General features: G+C 41.8%; 1 protein-coding gene across 1 annotated transcript in view; it reads right to left on the reverse strand.

Moving 5' to 3' along the window:
• The window catches only part of TBCD (tubulin folding cofactor D), a 1666801-nt gene that overhangs the window by 1488727 nt on the left and 156835 nt on the right, over positions 1-21239 (reverse strand). Inside the window, 1 exon segment of the mRNA XM_069200356.1 lies at positions 12428-12560. Coding sequence (XP_069056457.1) covers positions 12428-12560 — 133 coding nt within the window.

The following is a 21239-nucleotide window of genomic DNA, read 5'->3' on the forward strand; positions in this document are numbered from 1 at the left end:
TCAGGTGGTACCTATGAATGATTGGTTTGAGGGGTTAAGATGACCCGGCGTACCTGCTTGAAATCCATGAGGTGGGCTTTGGCAGCCTTTTGGGTATGCTATATGGAGGCAAGATTCCTCACTGAACAGCTTCATGTACCCAGGTGGCTGGGGGTTGCTGGAGGACGCCCTAAGATTAATAAAATGGGACTGGCGCTTTACTCAAATGACCTGTGACATGGGGAATGGCTGCATAAACTTACTACACTCAAGGGGTCTCATTGCTGGGACTCAATAGGGGTCATCTACTTGGGGGACGTGTACACAAGGGGTAGCCTTCAGTCATTCTGGGATCTGAGAGAACAATATGGGCTGCACAAGACACAGTTTTTTCAATACCTGAAATACCTGTGCTTCGCTTTGGGTGCCCACATTCCTGGAGACACCCAATTCCGTGACTATAACACACTTGAGGCGAAATTATTAACTGGGAAACTGTGGAAGAAAGCAGTATCCCAAATTTATAAGTCACTACTTATGAATGCCCCGGATGGGTTTGATCACCTGCGACAGAAGTGGGCACACTGGATAGGGGAGCTGGATGACGACGACTGGCGAGGGGCATCACTGGCCCCCAGGGAACTAGCCATTTCAGGTAAGCTGCGGATTATACAATTTAATTGCCTTCACGCAACTTACTTAGCCCCAGCAAGACTCAAGAATGTCCGTCAGGACGCTGTCCACCTTGTGCCAGGTGTGGTCTCCCCGAGGGAGATATTTTTCCATGTGATCTGGATTTGTCCTTAGTTAAGGCCCTTCTGTGGGAGGGGAGAGGGTGGTCGGCAAAGAAGTAGCAGAGGTCCTGGGGCGTCCCATAGACTTGAGTCCCAAAGTTGCGTTGCTGGGGCTACTGGAGGATTTGTGTGGTCCCCTGAGCAGATCGGACATTTGTAGGGGTGCCATGCCTCGTAGCCCAAATGGATATAGCCCGTATGTGGAGGCAACCCAGAAGTCCATCCTTGGTGGGATGGAGGGCAGGGGTGGACTGGTGCGAGCACCAAGAAAAAACTGATCTATGCTGCTCGAGAATGCCCAGAAAAACAGGATAGAAAATGGGGGAAGTAGTAGACCTACCATGAAGTACTATTGTAATGTAACACTTAATACTGGTGGACAAGTAATGTAATGGAAAACTTGCTATGTAATTGTGACTATTGATATTGTCTGAGTACGATGTGTGTAGACTGTTTCCAAAATCAATAAAGATTTGGTCATTAAAAAAAAACAAGAAGGCATGCTTGGGATAGCAATTATGTAAACAATTCTCTCTAAAAGTGCATTATGTTCCTGTCAAATGTAAGTGGGAAAGGGACATGATGTGAATACCTATGAATATCACTTGTCTTTGACGCCTTCACTGAGTGGGACTGATAACGTGAAATCAAAACATCTTCCTAACAATAAACATAGCAGTCATTTTGGAAGAAATAATTAAATTAATGTGCTAAAACAGGTTAAAAGGGGGCACAGGTCTGCAAGCCAGAAGGCTAAGCAAACTCCTGATTCCCTATAAAACTACATAGGATCCACTACACCCTCCCTATTGCTGGAACAAGTACGATGCCACAGTGATGACGGCAGAGAAGGTGTGTGAGCCAAAGCTAAAATGCGCTGAACTAAAAACAAGCTAAAATCTTATTATATTTAAAATCTAATTAAAAAAGTTAAAAAATAGCTAAAACATACAAAGAGATAAAATGTCGACCATGACAAGCACGGCAGGCCAAAGTTAATTTGATCATAAGGCAATTTTGCCATAACTTTGAAAACTTAGAAGAAAGCCAATGGTCAAATTAATTTAACAATAGTTGTGTTCTTGGAGAATGTCTCCAAAGTCATCAAAAGAAAGGGTATCCAGGAATGAATCCACATCGTTAGATGTCAGATCGATGACAGGATTGGCAGACGGATTCTCAGAGCAGAAGTGCACAGCAGACTCAAGCGTAGGATCACCCGCGAGGGCAGCACCATCCAAAGTGCCTGAAGGAGCCAGATAGTTCACCAGGGGTGGCTCATAAGTGGCTTCGCAAATCAGCCTCAGTTTCATAGGACATGACTGTCAATGAACCCTCATCGGGAACATTGGCAGCTCTTGGTCCACAGAGGACATTGGCAGAACAGCAAGGCACACCGATGTAGATGCTTAAAGAGGCACCAGGTGCAATGAAAGACTGGTTGCACACACCATAAGACTTCTTGGAATGACAGTGACCAATCATGCTCCAATTATTCCAGCAACGCAGCACCAAAGAACTGCACCATGTGATCAGAGCACAGCTGGGCTCCATCACTCCACTTAGCTCAGAAGGCAGAACCACTGAGTATCAGGAACAGCAGCAGCAGTATCCTGCCAATCAATGCCAAAGTCACAAGAAAGCCGCCAAATACACTTGAAAAGAGTTAATGAATAGCCAACGGAATGACTCCGAAGACAGCCTGGAGGACGGAAACGAATCCAGACCTTTCAACCTTAAAGAAGTGCACAATCCCAGTTAGTGCTTGAGGCATTGAATATTCTGGATACCACTTCTCCAAAGTGCTTGGGGAAGTTGGTATTTAATAGGGATTGTATCTCGCTGATGATCTTGCTATCTGGAGAGCATACGTCTCTCAAGCCGATGTCATTGCAACTTTTTTCTGGAACAGTAGCGCCTTTAGTCTGTTCAGCTTGTCATAATTTACATAAGTAGTATCAATGTGAGGCCACAGTTCTGCTACTTTTATCTCTTGTGTGGGGGGGGGTGGAATAGAACATGTCCACAGCAAGTTACAATCCTAGAGACTGAAATTGAGTAGGCAATTCCTGGTCTCACACCACAACAGCTCTGTTGGTTCAAGACCACATAACTTCCATTTGAAAGTATATGAAATGCTCGACGAATCAAAGGATTTCCCAGCAAATCAAGGGCTCATACATCAAACGGCCACTGCAGACTTGCCTCTTAGTATCCAATAGGCTACTACAATGTGTGTACCCGGGCCATTGTGGTCCCTTACAACTGGATGGTGCATACAAATACATCTTAGTCATTGTAGATTCTTGTTCTACATTTCTGTGGGTATGACAACAGCAGTCGGCTGACGCTCAAACTGTTATAAAAGGCTTACTGATCTTTATCCGTACATATGTGGTTGCTGCATTCTATTAAGACCAGGGCCCTGCTTTTGCCTCTTAGGCATTCAGGGACACCATGGGAACAATGGGTGTTGAACTCCATTACTCCTCACCCTACCATCTCAAGGGTAATTCAGAAGTGGAGAGGAGGACTCGAGATCTAAAGCAGTCCTTAACAGCTAAAGCATTAGATTCAGGTAGCAGTTGGCTTCATCACCTGTATGGGGCCCGGAGAGCACTGAATAATCTTCCAAGATAGTCCTTAGGAAGACGCACTCATTATGAGGTCGTCTTCGAGGTAACCTATGTATGTCCCAGATCTAGATGGCCCTGGTTTGATGGCAGCAGAAGCACAAACTGTCTCATGGGAGCTTCAGCAATTTCATGATAATTCATCTGCCAGTGCTGTCACTTTAGGAATAAGGGATTTGCCCACAACTTCTACAGGCTGGAATTCCTAAAGGTGGGGACCTAGTGTGTGAGAAGATTATTTCGGCCCATCCTACAGAGCACTGGTCCCAGTCCTGGGAATACAAGGCAACAGAACAGTCATCTTACCTCTGCTGCCAGGCTCTAGAGAAAACAGATTTGTCTCCATCGACAACAACATCAAACTACACTATGTGGCTGATCCTGCACATTAGACCTAGAGTTCTTTTGGGTAGTCCACGGTCCTCTATCACTACCCAACCTGATATACCTTTCCAAAGAAGAAGCCACAACACTTCTGAATACACCAGCATGTACGACACTGCTATAAATACCTTCTTAAGTGTGTGTCAGAAAATGAACATATGCTAATTCCTGTTACCACCTCACCAACAAGAACTGTCCAAGATGTGGCTGTCTTCTACTCCAATACGACTCAAACGGACAATACTGTCTACTTTGAACCTCCACATGAAGTGGATCCATCCATCAATAATGCTCCAGCTCCTGTGTTTGCAGAGCTTTCTTCTGGTTACTTTATCGACCTTGACGACATCTTTTCAACTTCATCTACACCTACAACTGGAAATATTTCAAGGACACGTTATCTGTACGTATGGCTTAAAAATAACTACTTAGTGTATCCATGACTTTATCTATAACTATCTCTGACATTGTTAGCTTTTCTATTTTGGATTGGTTTTGTGACTGTTTTCTTTCTCCGCATAATTGGTCATTATGTACCAGAACGCTCTTCTGTCAAGCCAGTGGAAATTCAAACTCCATACCTTTCCTCACATAAGGTCCGAAGAGACTTGTCCCTTGTGAACATTTCAGTGGTACCAATTCCAGATGGGATTGTTTGGGATAAAGTCCCATTTGATATATATGGCCTTACTGAGGTCATTCAAATTCCATATGTATTTAAAGTTTCATTGACTGATGTCCAAACAGTTGATTCAATGTTTGATAAGATGCAAGACTATACTGCATTTGAACATCATGATGTGTACACTAACACAAAGAATTATTTGTAAATGTTCTGTTATAATCACTGGGGACAATACTACCTGCACTGAGCAACTCGACAAGGTAGTATTCAATTATACACAGTGGGAACACTGTTCTACACCTCCAGTGGGGATTCCCAAAAAGTACACTGACAAATTTGCATAATTTTCTGGGCATGACACTACACATGTATTGTCCTATTATTTCAAATTACCACCTTTAAAACAAGAAAGAATTTGCAAACAGCCACTAAATTGATACCTCCAGACTCTTTTGTTTCCCGCCTTGCAGTTGAAGAATACGAATACTGTAAGAACACTATTGATGTAAACGGTGTATGGGGAACACAAGATTGGCAAATTCAAGGTAGGGAAGCTTTGTTCAGAGCATGCCTTATTCCTGCTCAAATGATCTTTTCAAATGATAGAATTCAACAGACATCCTGCCTAGGGTTAGCAAAAAATAAGGGAACTCAATGCCTCCAGTATACCCAACACAAGCCAAATTCAGCGATTGGCAAGCCTTTCTAGATGTCACAGAGGAAAAATTAGATCCTAAGGTTCGGGATAGTACCTATAAATGTTCACTTTCCAGTCCCGACGGGTGGTTATTGTGGCCAATAGACACAAATGGGTGTCAGGCGCATTTTGTTAATTACTCAGGGGGTTTCAAGATTAGCTGGCAGGACCCTTGCTTTGTCTCAGGTCAACACTTTGGTATAGTTACCACATACAGTGTGGGTAAACTGTGCCAACAATGGCTATAGACCGACACTTTAACAGCAGTTAAAGAACATTTTAATATGCTATCTGAGGAAATCGACACAAGATTTCTCGTTGGGTCCAAGAAATCCACGCTCTAAACGATTCCTATATGCTACTTACAATGAGATCTGGAAGCTTTCTCAGATGGAAGTGGCTGCACGTTTTAAGGCAGATAGATAAGGAAAATGTGGAAAAGGCTTTAGCTGGTGTTGATAATGGCATGAAAATGCTGTCCAACAGAATATACTCACTTAACATAGTGTCATTGGCAATTGACATCATTCAGCATGACATGTCCCTTTTACACCATGGTCAAAGCCAACTGTGTTCCGTCATGCAGTTAGGTTGGACACTACAGATTCTGAAAAACGGCTGCATTCCATGGAAATATATTAACAGTAGTGACTGGTTTGCCGCTTTTAATTAATCCAGGGAACAACAGACAATGGCAAAAAAAAAAAAAAGCAAATTACACCATGCTTAATTTAGAAAAGTTAGAAAAGCTGCCTTTCACAGTTGCTGAAAGTCCTTCAACAGTATGGCTCGTACATGGCATTATAAATCTGCCAATTTCCACCTTTCTTTCACGAAATGTTTGAAACATTTCGCTGTGGGCAGATACGAGCGGTTAGGAGATAGCTATGTTAAAGAACAGTGAGAGTTGCCTTTTGAGTTCAAATATCTGAGCGGCGAAACAGAGGTCTTTCTCAGCAGAAGGGAATGTGAGACTACTGTTAGTCAATTAGTGATTTGCAAACAGGTGCTCCTTCATGGTTTTTGCAATGTGGGGGTCGTGAACTTGGCGAAGCAAAGGACGTATTTCTTGGTCTGTTTGTATAAACCTGGCCACAGGAATCGTTTCTGTAACAGTGTTACATGAGCAGATGCAACACCCTAAAGCGCTGCTTTGATGATATCTAATCTTTGGTCTTGGTTGGGGATCACTCGATCTCCCACCCATGAATTGTTGCAAAGGCAACATTCTTTGCACTGATGTGGTATGGATATTTTGTAGGGTATGCTTTTGGAAGAGGCTTGCCTTCAGCTGAGGCTTTCAGAGCAGCCCAAATGTCATTATCCAATATTGTGTGGAAAAGAGTCACTGCAGCAACAAATACCAAAGCTACTGCGGATTTGCTGCTTCATCAGCCAAAGTGTTGCCAAAAACGTGTACTCCTACACAGTGGTGGCCCAATGTATGAACTACATGAGCATCAGGTAGCCTATCCTTAAGATCAGCAACCCTCCCCCACAGAGTTCTGTGTTCTATGGTGTTCCCCTTTGAGTCTTTGAGCCCATTCAACCACCAATGGTTAAGATAGTCATTGTAGGACTAGACACAGTAGTACGAATCACACACTATCAATGTAAGGTGTCTTGGATCCCTATGTTCCAGTGCCAGAATGAGGGCTTTGAGTTCAGCCAATTGTGCTGTGCAGTACCCTTGGGCCTGCTGTAGGTATTGTGAGGGTGGAATACACCATCCTTCATTACTCCACTCATAACTGCGCAAGCGGCTGAATATTCATGTTTTGTACCTATAGCTGGTTGTGCTGAACCATCAGTGTAAATGACAGTATGGTATCTGTCAAGTGACAAGATGTTGAGGTGTGGATACTCCTGTTCGTATTGGAGAAATTCTTGTGTCTGAAGTTTTTGATCAAAGATGTAATCAACATTGGTAGCAGTCAGGGAGGTTGCCCATTGAATCAAACGTGGATGTAATGCTTTAGGGTTAGGAACGCTTGCTTTGGTTACGGTCTCCAAAGCCAGCACCGGAAAAACAACAATAACGCATTTACCTTGGGTAAGTGGTTGACAGACATCTTTACAGCAGTCAGAATGTTTTCTGTGGGTGTCAGTGTTGTTCTGCATTAGAGTATAAATGTGATTTATATGCTATGGGCACCGTGTCACCTTCGTTAAAGGTGACATAAGTGAACCCAATGGCATCAACAATTATTCTGATGACCACATTTTGTTGTTATCACGGGTGAATAAGTGTTTTGCTTCTAGCATATTTTGCTGCAATCCTCTAAGGATGCACATGTGGTCAATTGTCCAGTGTCTGCTTGAGAAATCTGAATGAATTAAATCATAGAGTCATTTTATCCATTGAGTGTAGTCTGGAATGTAAGTTTTGCCAAAAATGTAGAAGCCAAGTAAAGACTGCAGTTTCTTGATAGTATTTGATGGCTGGAGTTGAGCACACTTTGAAAAGTGCGGGGCCAGGCTCTTGCCCTCATTTGATAGCTCATATCCCAGGAATAATACACTGAGAAAGGCTATTTTATTTTTCTTGAAACTGAATTTGTAGCCAAGGCTGCGAATCCTAGAACGATCTGATTGACCCTGGAAAGATGAATGTTGAGGTCTTCATCCGTGAGATAGATGTCTTCCACATAGGACAACGCCTCGGAGTCAATATCATGCAATACTGATGTTACACGGGCTGAGAACAGCCCTGGGCTGTTCTTGCAGCCTTGGTGCAAATGACAGAAGTGTTTTTGTGAGATGAATGAGAATGCACTCAGGTCCCAACTTTTATGTGCTATGTTTTGGCAGAAGAAACCGTTTAAGATATCCACTGTTGTTTCGTATTTTTAAGCACTATGTTGTAAATTAGTGCTGTGCGAGTTTTGTATGTGCTTGTGTGACTGTTTAAATATCTGTAATTTAAGGCAATTATATATGGTCTGGTTTTGCAATGGGGAATAACGGGTTATTAATGACAGTGCTCAATTACACCCTGGTACTCCAGCTGAGTGAGGATCTCCCTCACTGGAGCTTTGGCTGCATGTTTAACAAGATATTGGGGTTAGACTGGGGTGCAGACCTAATCAGTGTTACATGGTTATTCCAACCTACATGGTTGCAGCATAGCGCAGGTGCCTGCGCTAAAGCCCAGTTGACAGCATAGGCTTGTTTGAATACCTCTGGAATAAGATCAGAGAAAGAAGGCAAAATGACATCTTCCCCATGTGTGAGCTTACGGACGTGTTCAGGAGGCCAGTCTCTTTCAGCCAATAGGATATCACAGCTAAGTTCATCCCAGAATTTTACACTAATGGTGCACTCTATGTCTCCCTCAATTTGGATGTCTAAATCATAAACTCTGTCAGGTGGGAGAACACTCCTGTCCGCAGTCTTGACTGCAATAAATTCACAAATTGCTGTCGCATCCAGATGATCTTTCAGACTCTGGCAACATATCGTGACTTCTGTCGCGCTATCCAGTAGGGTCACTTCCCACATCTTGTCTTTAGCAATGTTCTCAACTTTGCCGGCATGTTTAATTGAATTTGCTGCCACCTTTTAATTTTTAAATCATGGCTTTTGTTATGGGGACTTGTCTTCTTTCTTATCTGATGACCGCTGTGAGTCTTTCTTCTGTTTCACGTAGTCAGGACGTTCCTCTGACCAGCCCACTCTCTCACTATGTCTATCCGGTGCATTCTGAAAGGAACAAGAGGGACGAGAATCAGTATATTTGTCAGGAGCTTTGATGTTATCTCTATTTCTAAGATTATATCTCCTTTCCGAGTTCTCTGGGTGTGGAGAGTCTGCTCTCTGACTTTATCTGTCTTTTTTTTTTATTATTTATCCCATTGCTTTTTAGAACCCTCCTGTGCTTGTTCGGTACCTTCCTTAGAAGTGGAACTCTGAATTTCAGGCCTTTTCAACTTGGCTTCCAAACTATCCCATCCTATGCTAGTATAGGTATCAGAAATATCGGTAGCTGTTTCTCCTGTTTCAATTGTAGAATCTCCCGGAGAAGCTGGCGTATAGCCAACGCTACCGTTTCCCCATTAATGTTACTGAGTATTATTGAGGAGAATGGGTCAAAGTTGTGCATCAGTGTCATCCCCAAGTCCAGGGTTGGTGCAGCCCTGTGTTCGTTCTGAATTTGTTTTAACACTTGAGGTAAATTGGCAAGTGTTGGGGCACCATTTGTGGTAGCGCAAATTGCAGCGAAGACTGTACCCCATGTGGTGCAGTTGTCCACTGAGGGAACCATTCTGAAAGGCAAGCACATTGTGAGAATTCTATGTTTCTCCCGTGGACTCGTATGGAGAAACACAGCTTCCAGCTGATTTGTTTTCTGGGCTATCCAGAATGGGATTTTATCTTGTTCCATGGGCACCTTGCCCATGACAGAATGCACAGTTTGTAGATTAATCCCAGTAATGTCCAATTGGTATCTAGTGGTGCTGGGTGCGCTAGTGTTGTATTGAAAGTTTGTATTACGAAATGAACAAGTCGTCTATATAATGTTACTAGCTCATTGTAAAGATTGCGCAGATAAGCAGCCTGCATGTTTTGTACACTGGGGTGTGTGTATATGTGACAAACATTGGCCAAGTTGGTCCATCGATTCCTAAGGGACCTACCCTCACGTGTTGTATTATGTGTGGTAGGGCGCCATTAAACCAGTTCTGATGTTCTTGATAAGTAATCAGTATTTCAAGATACTGGTATGTTTGGTACCGTTGTGGTACGTTTGCAACTCTGTACATTTGGAATGTGTATGTTGCAGAGTCTTCCTCAGGAAAGGTGCCCAAGTAATAGAATATTTCTGTTTGGTAAGCTTCATGAGCTTCTACAATAAATGTGACATCCCCATCCTCAACTTTTAAGCCACGCCCTATTAGATGTAGTGTTAATGCATGTCTGACATTCTCAGGAATGTCTATGGCGTTAGCCATGTTGAGGAATGAGTAACGAGATGGAACACCAAACAGGGAGAAAGTCCATTTAAGAGTTCAAGCTCGAACAACCTACAGCCTAGTTAGGTGTTCCGTGTTCACGTGAGGATTGCCCCAAGACCCGGATGTCTCTGTATAATGGTACGTAGGGTATCTGTTGTATGGTGCTCCACAGATTCTCAGGGAATCTATAAAGTAGTGCCTTAACACCATTGTTGGTGGCACCATGTTGTAGTTGGACTCTTGCTCTAGGCAAGCCTGCTGGTTTAGGGATGACAGCAATTTTGTTTGTAGACAACTAGGCCAATCCTATAACCAGTCGAAACTGTCATCCCAACCCTCGTGGCTCACAAGCAATACCTCACCAAAAACCCAAACAGTAAAAGGTGGTTTCTGGCAGCCTTTACGCATGGGCTCTAGAGTGTGGCATCTCATGGGAGTCGTGGTTAAACAGAGATTACCCTTTTCTCACTTGAGAAACGAATCTCAGTCACACAAAGGCAATGAAAGAGATGCAGTAAAGTTTTCAATAGGTTTTACTAACAAGGCTGCAATCTACTGTAAAATGCATGAGCTGCAATGATTAAGATAATGCACAGTGCAAGAAGCATAACTGTGAAAATGAGTTGTGAATACAAAGACCCCCCCACCCTCTTGCAATACACATAAGATGTAAAATAGGCCCTAATACCCTAGCATGATGAACCTAATTTCTAACCTAAAGAGAGCTAGGTGTGATAAACCTAATCAGCCAGTACTGTGTCCATGAGAAGCGCCCCCCAATCCTCGTTACCTTGGAATAAGGTCTCTAGATCTGACTCCGTGGGGACACAAAGGCTGAGTCTGCATTAAGGCGACGTGTAGCATAGATAGCGTTGATGGCATTTGGTAGGATTCCCTCTGAAAACCTTGTCTGCATGAGATGTATTTATACAGATCTTGTAGGACACCTGACGCAGGCAGGTTCCCAAACAATAGATAAGAAGGTATGCTTGCGCTGGCAAATATGTTAACAATTCCCTCCAAAAGTACATTATGTTTCTGTCACACGTAAGTGGGAAAGGGACATGATATGAATACCTACATATATCACTTGTCCTTGACACTGATAGTGACGCCTTCACAGAGTGGCACCAATAATGTGAAATCAAAACATCTACCTAACTTTAAACATAGCAGCCATCTTGGAAGACATAATTAAATAAATGTGGAAAAACAGAGCAGGCTAAGCAGGTTAAAAGTCACTAGGTGATGGGGCATAGGTCTGCAAGCCAGAAGGTTAAGTGAACTCCTGATTCTCAATAAAACGAAATAGGATACACTACAGTTCGACACCCTCTATGTACTAAGAAGGAACTCCAGATTGAAACACATCAAAACCATCTGCTGGGAGAAATTCATATGGCATATTTCTTGGAGTACATAGCCCCAGGTCTGAAATTTATCCAAATTCACCAAGTATGCAGGAAGCTATTAAAGACCAAGCAATCCAAATAATCGACTACATCCTTACTTATCCCTAAAATAGTTTGCTCTCCACGCCAACATATATAGCCACTCCTGGATTTGTTCACTTACCTTAAATCGAGATGTATAAGAAAGCACACTAAGGTGACTATAAAGCCAGATATTTAGTGCTATCTAAAACAAGTATAATAAGTAGACTGTGATCTCATTACTTGTAACACAGTAACAGTGGTGCAGCATGTTTGAATGAGATTTACAGATACCACAGGGCTTGGTCTTTCCTGGTTTATAAATTATTCCGTGCAGAAACCTTATGCAATGGGGAATAATAAATCTTTGTTTTGCATTCATTTCCCCTTGTCATTTTCAAATTTCAACCCATTTACCATGGAAAACCTCCTCAAGGTTTGACATTCAATACACGTAGGATATGCTATAGGTATTCCAAAGTAATTCTGCCTCTAGTAATACGCATGATAAATTTGGGGACGAATATTTTCAGGATTAAACGTTTAAAGTCTCGGAGGGGCTTTGAGGCGAGTGATAAATATTGATAAGAAACATTTGGTACATGTAGTGGCTGACTACGAACCAATGTTTAGAGGAAAGGGTGAAAGGTTGTGTTTTTTTATGTATATTTTCCTCAAATAGTGTTATTAACCCCGCTGGGACATAGTTTTACTTTGAGCGTGTTTGAAGATGCCAAACCCCTTAATCCAAATGGTCACAGGCAATTTAGACATAAACAAAAAAACACCCTCTGTAAATTGCAATCGAAGGCGTGACTCAAATATGAAACTCATGACTGTATATAGTCACCAATTAATCTTGCATCATGTTCAAAGTCAATGGAGGAAAATACCAAGAATGCATTCGAAAGGAAAAGCAGTGTTTACCAGGGCTTGGAGCATGCCGTCGATTGCAATGGTGCCTTCCATCGTTTGAAAGGAGGATTTAGATAATGTTGAAAGAGTCCAGTCCAGGAAGTCAGCCATTCGTTTTTGTTTGACATCAGGGCGAGTGATAAACCTGTTGGAGGATATTGAGAGAAAAAAAGACAGAATTCATTTAAACAGTGAAATTAAGTTTGTAACTCTGTTTCTTGCTGCCACAACTGGTTTTATTTCCCTATGTGTGCGATGGTCTTTCGCCAAACAAAGTAGTGAAAACATTATTACTGTCAAAAGCTGAAGCAACGATTTCCACGTGTAAGTAAGATCTTGGCTATTGTACTTTCCCTTTGAGAGGCACTCAACAATACCAAATAAGGTTGAATGGAGAGTTCTGAGCGAATAAAACATTTTTAGGCGTCCAAATGAATAAAGGTTAATCGTAACAACTGGAAAAAAAAAAACGGAAGATCGCATTTACACCAACGAACATTGTCTATATATGTCCGTAAACACTGGACAGCAAAACAAACAGCCTTCGGGGAATGTATTTTTCCTGCTTTCAGACTGCAGTTTTGCACTTCCTGGTCTAGAAGTACGGATGTGCAAAACTGCAGGCTCCTCCCACTGGTGACATCATGTGATGTAGACGTGCCAAAGTGTTCACAATCGGACGCGTGATGCTGCACAAATTGTCTCGGAAATAAACGTTTCTATTCTCTACGAAGCTGCTTTCCCCTCACTTCTGAGCAGGTGCGGCCTTGTTATGCAGAGCCACCCACGACTGCTTATCAAAGTCAACCCGTAGATAGCCAGTGCTTAATGTATGCAGGTGGTGACGTACGTTTCTTAGGGCTTAGAAGCAAAGCGAGAAAAAGGAAGGCTGAAAAGTGAGAACGAGTAAGAGTAACGTAGGAAAAACAGTGACAAAGGGATGAAAAGAACCTGAAAAGGGAAATGAAGAGATAGGAAATGGAGGAAAGAATTACTAAGAAATAAAACTAGATAGTCTTGGTGTTAGGCAACCCTAGCATTCAGCAGTCAGTGGCAATCTCCTAAAATATATATACTTTGGGTGCCCAAAGTTCCAGTCTTCCAATGCTCCTTCCTGTCAGCATTTCCAGATTACTTGTCAGCTACTCCTTCCACAGAGTACTTCTTATGACTCCCCACTTGCCGTCCCCTTAAACGCACTCCATCGCCGTCTGGGCAGGCTTTTACTTACCATCACTCCCTAAAAAGGTTCTTTTAATCGACCCCCCAAATTACATTTAATTGCTCCTCCTATAGTTTAATCCAAGTATTGCCCCTGAAATGACCTTCAGTACCCCAACTTACTGATAGTGCTCTATCAAGTTGCTTCTCAGCATCCAGTCTCGTAGACTGATTCTCAGTGAACATAAAATACTTCTCTGCTCCATAACCCATATTTATTCTCTGCAATCACTGCGCAGAGGGTTGCCTGTGCGTCACAACACATTCGTATTCACTGCTGACTAAAGATACTGCTTCTTGGTACCCCATAACGCACATTCATATTCAGTAGTAATTACACAGAATATGTCTCACTGCCCTGCAAGGCGCATATAGGCCCAGATGTACTAACGCTTTTTATATTCGCGTGCAAAATCGACTTTTGGTATATACTGAAAATAAATTGTGATTTGTTAAACAAATAACTGAATCACAATTTGGGTTTGCGACTACATAACCAAACTAGTATTTGTCCAGTTGAGGACACCCCTTCCAAATAGGGATTTGGAATGTGATGTATTAAAGTTTTGCAAACTGAAATTTGGAATTATTAAAAGTGGTGGTAACCCAATTCACAACTAAAAAGTGGTCACAAGGGAACCTGTTCCCCTCTGTGAATGTTGACAAACATATTTAAAAGTAGGCAGCGGTCTCATGAAATATTACCTAGTGTTAAAAGTTTGTAAAACTTTTCATTGCATCCTGTTGGACTTGACCCGCTATGCTGGGTCACTCCCAAATGTTTTGCCTTCACCCCTCCTATTTTCTAAATTAGTTTTTGTTGACATTAGGACTCTGTGCACTATATCACTCCTAACCAGTATTAAGGTGCTCGGTCTCTCACCATGAAAGATGGTAAAATTGGCTTACAGCGGATTGGCATATTTAATTTACTTATAAATCCTTAGTATATGGTATTACCTGTGCCCAGGGCCAGTAAACAAGTGCTACTAGTAAGCCTGCAGCACTCATTGTGTCACCCACTTAATTAGCACTTTAAAACATGTCTCAGGCCTGCCATGGCAGCCCATAAGTGCAGTTTTAAAACTGCCAATACAACATGGCAAAATAAACCTTTTGCCAGGCCTAAACCCTCCCTTTTAATACATTTAAGTCACCCCCTACGGTAGAACCTAAAAAGCCCAAAGGGCACAGTGCATCGTATTTGAAAAGTAGAACATGTTTTTAGGTTTTACATGTCCTGGTAGTGAAAAACTCCTAAATTTGCTTTTCACTAAAGTAAGGCCTATCTCTTCCTTATTACGTTTAATACAGGCTAGATTTGGTTGGGAGCAAATAGGAATATCATGTTTGGACTCAAATGAATTGTGATTTAAAATCCCTCTTAATGGCTAAGTCAGATTTTTAGTCACAATTCTGAAAATATCACTTCCAGAAAACTTGCATTTTCTTGCCCTAACCATTTGGTTTGCTGCTTGTGTCCTGGATCATATAATTCTAAATTAACTTAGCCATTGTGAAACAAAGGGGCCAGCTGTTGTCGGGGTAGGAACTGTTCCCTGTCCTATTATATTTCAAAGGACTGCGTCCAGGAAATACATAAAGTAACCTGAACTTAGACTTTTGTCACCAAGACTTCCTGGATCCTTGGCAGGGAAAGGGAAGAACTTTGGATAACCAGATGTGGGGTAGCCTAGAAGATTCCCCAACTTCAAAGGCTAACAGCAGGTATACATATTTGACCCTCAGAACATCTTGAGTACACTCCTGGAACAGCACAAGACTTCAGAAGGACTGCCAAGACTCTCAGAGCATTGTCCTGCTGCTTGAGGACTGTCCTGCTGTTAACAGAGTACTACCCTGCTGTTAGAGGCCCTGCCTTGCTGCTTGAATGCACGCCTACCAAAGAGACTTCAAGGGCTAGTAGGCTGGCCTCCTGTGTGAGCTACAGGGACATGAAATAAGCTCCATATACCTGGAACCCTGCTCCTGTTGCAGCAAGTCCTTACCCTCCAGTGTTGACCCCCCCCCAAGGTCCTGGGCCAGTGGTGTTAGCAGTACTGCTCCTGCCAACCCCAAAAAGTTGGCACTTAGAAAAGTTTTCAACTAAAAAAGTGGCAGAAGAACTGACAGATGACCAGGACCTACCTGCCAGACGATCCGCCTAAGGTGCATCACCGGTCAACTTGCTTTTGCGTTAGCTCCTGCTATGTTCTTCTGCACAGCAGCAAATCCTGTTCAGCGTGACCTCTGGCTGTGGCTTGCAGCTTCGTCCAGCTGGTGGTTTTTGACTTCCAAAAAGTTGTCTAAGTCCAAATGTAAAAATCGTCACCGAGCTCGATGGCGACAGTCTTTCCATTGATGACGACAACCTCATCAGCCAGGAAATCAAGTTTCTGCCTCTCAAGAGCTTTTTCCTGCCATTGTCGAAGGCTTCATCAAGACCTTGTCCAGCACTCATCAGAGAAAACAACTTCTCGGACACAGCCTGCTGCCTTGCCCTGTTGATCTCTACTGTCTCCTGGACTTTACCTCAAGAAATTCCTACGTTTGAAGGTAAGCTGAGACCGGGCCCATCCACCATGGGTATTCGACCTACGGTCCATCGAAATTGGCCTTTTTACTATGCCCCCTTGTGGGACCAGACACCTGAGGTTGGAGCTTTGATCTTTTTGGTGCTAAGATTTCACTATAAACTTAAAAAATATATATATAACTCTTGTTCCATGCACTAGACGTAATTCATTTTGGTGTCATTTTATTTATTAAACCTTTCTCTGCTTTTCTAAATTGGTTGTGGTTGATGTTTGAGAAGGGTTCTCACCTCCTTCAACCAATAACCCAATTTCTCACACATCCCATTTTCCTTAAAGGAAAACAGGGTGCATGTAAGCAAAAGACTGCTTTATTTGAACACATACACAGACATAGTGGTCTGCTGACCCCAGCTGGCCACCAACAATTTGATAGTAGAAAATCACAGCGAGCTGCACTCCTAGGTCAAATTGCAACGTACTACGATTTGGCATTTTATGAATCAACCTATTAGAACATAGGCTGGTTTACAAACCGGTCACATAAATACTGGTCGCAAATTGTGAGCAGTATTTTGCCGCCAGCTTTTAGTACATCTGCCCTCAAACCCCAGTGCCCATTAAACAGATTACAACTGTTCCGAGGGGCCACCTAACACACATTTATTTTTAACGTCCATTACACATCCATTACATAGGTGGCTTCCTAATGCCCCATAGTCAATTATTTCCCACTGACCGCATGTCATCTCTAAGTGACCACCAGACTGGTTCTCAACACCTCAGCCGGGAGTTTAGTTGGGACCTGAATCAGTGCTGTGCCTGTGTTTCTGGCACTGCCAGCCCTCTCACCAGTGGTTACTGCATGCATCTCAGTTTACGCACGACATTAATTCATGGAGCCGCACCAAGACTTGGCTTCAGTTGCATCTTAACAATGAACCCTTGATCTGAGCAGCCTGACAAATCCGATTCCTCTTCGAATATGTTCCCTTGTGGCCTCCCCGCTGCCATTTGCAACAAATGCCCACAGAATTTTAAAGAACAAAAAACTTTGAAGTTAATGTTTGTGTTGTGATATGAGAACATACAACTCTTACAATCCTACCAAGCTTTCTAAAGGCTCTAAGAACGCATGAGAAACTCTTCACACTGCCTGAACAAATAATTTTTTTGGTCACCTACCCCGTGTCACCTTCCCAACCTACTACTCTAGTTAGCTCCACCACCTATTCTGTAGATAGGTACTGCATCTTTTCGGCATTTTGTTGATCTAAAATGCTCTACTGCCCACAAGGTCACATTTGAGTCACAGAAATACCGCTACTTCAGACATGGTTACGTACTTATCCTGCAAGTGGATTGTCTGAGACCCACAGTAATTAGTGTAGCCAACATAGGACCTGAGACCAAACCTACTTAATATACAGCATGTGGCAGAGAATTAAAAGGGTCCCAAATTTTACTGTATCCCAACAAGGTGTTGAGGGGTGCCAGGTTCAATTAGATTCAATGTAGCTTTTCACACAGTGCGTGTCTATGTCCCCAAAGACAATTAATAGTATATTCACCACTATGAGCTCTGAATACTCACAGGTAGATTTCTGGCAAATGGCGTGGGGCTGCCCAGAAATTATAAACTATGTGGGAAATAATCCCTATGCTTGAATACATAACTGTATGGAGAAGGCTATACAATGTGGAATGCTTTGTACTGGAGCTCTTTTGCTGGTCAAAAGCTGGAGGGGCGTGCAACAAATCTCCAGACTTTGCCCTCGTACAGACAAGTAGAGCAAATGCCATGACATGGAGAGTTCAGGTGGCTCTTCCACTGGCCAAGTTAAGATGTTAAATATTTTTAAATCAGGATGGGGAGTAAAGTGCTTCACAATGAGGAGAACAGAAGGCCCAGAAAATTCCCAATATCGGCACAAAAGGATGAGGTAGTGCATACATTTGTCAGCAATACCAGGAATGATGATAAACTCTCATGAGGACAGAATGGTTTGCATAAAATATAGATAACGCTGTTGGGTAAAATTACAATTGGGTTGGGTTCTGGTCTCCAAGAACCTAATAAAGTGTTGATACATACATGTGACATAGCTACCAGAATGAGATGCTCTATAATTCCCCTTATTACTGGAAGCAGGTTTGCAAACGGAATACAACCACCTGCCTAGTAATTATTTTTTTCATATGTAAAGGTCAAGATCATAGTAAGTTAAATAGAACACACACACACACACGTGTACCTGGCAACATCAAAATAATATGTAAAGATATGTAATAATATGATAAGTGATAATATCGTGAACACAGAAGTGTGTTTAATCTTAATCCCTAGTGAGATCGAAATCATTGAGGTGTACGATTTAGTTAACAAACGACACACAAGCTTGTATAACTCTGTCTAAATGTGTTGTTTTTGAAAAAAATACAAATTGTTCTACAGCAAAGATAGGGCTCACCGCTAAGGTAAGCTAGCTTTTTCTTTATTTTTTTTCTCCAATATAGATACTTCCTGCTTCCATCCCCAAGACTAATTTTTGTTTTTTTTGTGCTCATCTCAGATATTGTGTTTCAGTCCTTTCTCCCTCCAGAGTGCTCCTTGCTGCTTATGTTTTGTTTTCAATAACAGCATAGTCCTACTTATACCTCCTTGTAGTATCTCTAAAGTTAGAGGGTCACAACATTTAGCACCTCCCTTGTTTGGGCTATCATCTACCAAACTCTCAAGACCATATCCTCGCCATATCAGACTGTGCTTTTATCATGGGAGATCTAAGTATCTGGGCAAATGACCCTACAAATGAATACTGTTAAAAATCTACCTGATTATATTGACTCAATGAATCTTATTCAACTATTGAACGGAACTAATGAGGGTGGTTAAAGTCTTGATTTAGTACTGTCAAAGCTACCTGAGCTCCAGATCCACGAAATCCTCCAACCATCCTGGTCTGAGCACTTCCTTTATAAAACATGGAAATAGAGACTTTTACAACAACTTTGATATTATTGATATGGGACTCCTATAGAAAAATTGGAAAGCTTGGCATAACACAGACATTATTAAAGGCCATTATGTTAATATACACAAATATTAGTATGAAGGTAAAATTGGGCAAAGATACATTAGTACAAGATCAAATTAGATCAATATTTATGAATATGGGCCTGAACAAGTCAGTGTTCTGTGGTCACTTTTGTATCATCTGTAGTTCAGATATCAGACCAGTGTTAAGTAGTGTTAAGGAAGTTAATTACAAGAGCATACCATAGTGCAGAAGGAAGCATTCATAGGTTTTGGCGTAAGATGAATCAATCAGAGGTGATTTTTTTCAGAGATATTTCAATATAAGACCCGGGCTCAACCCTGTTTGAAAAAAGGGCAACAGCATAGCATAAAAGGTCCTTGTTTGGGCTGTTAAAAATGCACACAAGTCTATCTTCTGTAAGTTTTAAGAAATATATATATTTTCACTGAAAAAAACTCAAAGTTAAAGTGACATAGTTGTTAGGAATTGTGAGAATATCTAACTTTACTTTTAAAAAAACCCTTGCATAGTTCCTGAAAAAAACCAAAAGGTAAAGAGATGTGATAATTAGGTGAAAATGTCACATAAAACATACCACTTGAAAAGAACAAAACCACTGACATTCACCATTTATAGTTATCTTAAGAAACTATAACTCATGCCCTAAAGTAAGCATAACTCACACCCCCACCATACACAGTTTAATCAACAATGATGGCAATTCAGATGTGATTAGATATGTTATAAATGTAGTCAATGAATAAGTCATAAGTGATAGGTAATATGAAAGGGTAAAAGCAGTGTATGGTGAGGGCGCATATTACTTACTTTTTGAAAACTCAGAGTATGCAATTTGCTTTTGCTTAGTCTTTACAAGTAATAGTCACAAATGTTTGATCCATCAGTACACGGGTGTGGGCTTGGACTGCAGACACACAAAGTCACTGATGCAATGTGCTTCACTTGTTCTGATGGACGTTTATTAAGTGGCTTCATGAAGTTGATGAAAATAATAAATGTTAACTTGGGCCAACTGTACGGCACATAATAAATCACTGAATAGTCAAGCTAAATGCTTTTATGTAATAATGGTGTTTATCTGGCCTATACATATTAATGTTTACAATTTATATTGTTTACATTATCAAAAATATTAGTAGAATTCTATACTCAGAATTAACTATAAAGGAGATCCAAGAATACCCATAGCATTGGTCAGCCTTCCACTCTAGTGCAACTTTAATTAAATAAAACATTCACCCAATGGCTGAGAGGAAACTACCAAACCTGATATTAGAAATATGTAGTCCTCCTTCAAGAATGCTCCGCATCCTGGACCACTGCAATTCAATCACCATTTATCTAGGGCTCCCTGCATGTGCATCTACGATTACAAATCATGTGAACTCTCCTTTACATTGTCTTGGATAATAAGGTGAGGCAGAGTGCACAGGTTTCACCTTATTTCTATAGGTAGTATAGGATGGAGGAAGGCTTTGAGGGCTAAAAGTTTGAAGTAGTTGAAGTGGTGTCTGTGCTGTTGCGGGGTCCATAACACCTGTATTGTCATGTGATTGAGGAGTGCTGCCCATCTGACTTGTGAGGCATCCATGGTAATGGTCACTTGCAGTATAGGATATTGAAAAGGTTGCTATTCCACCACTGCAGAGAGCATTGAATGCTGGCAGAGGGCACTGCATGCTGGCCTTCACCAACACTAGATCCTTCATATGACTCTCAGTTTAGGACCGTTGTGCTGCAAAGCACTGTTGAAGCGGGCACATGTGTAGTCTGGTATGGGCACTATGGTGATACAGGACTACTTACCTCCCATTGGAGGGTTGCCTCTCTAGTATTTTGTGGTACTGTGTTCCAAAAAGAAAGTACCTTTATTTTTGTACAACAGAGTATTTTCTTTCATGTGTGCAAGTGCTGTGTGACTACAGTGGTTTTACATGAGCTTTGCATGTCTCCTAGATATGCATTGGCTGGTCATGCACAGCTACCTCTAGAGAGCCTGGCTTCTAG

The sequence above is a fragment of the Pleurodeles waltl genome, chromosome 7 (genome assembly GCF_031143425.1).
Source record: "Pleurodeles waltl isolate 20211129_DDA chromosome 7, aPleWal1.hap1.20221129, whole genome shotgun sequence".
In the NCBI taxonomy this organism is placed as follows: Eukaryota; Metazoa; Chordata; class Amphibia; order Caudata; family Salamandridae; genus Pleurodeles; species Pleurodeles waltl.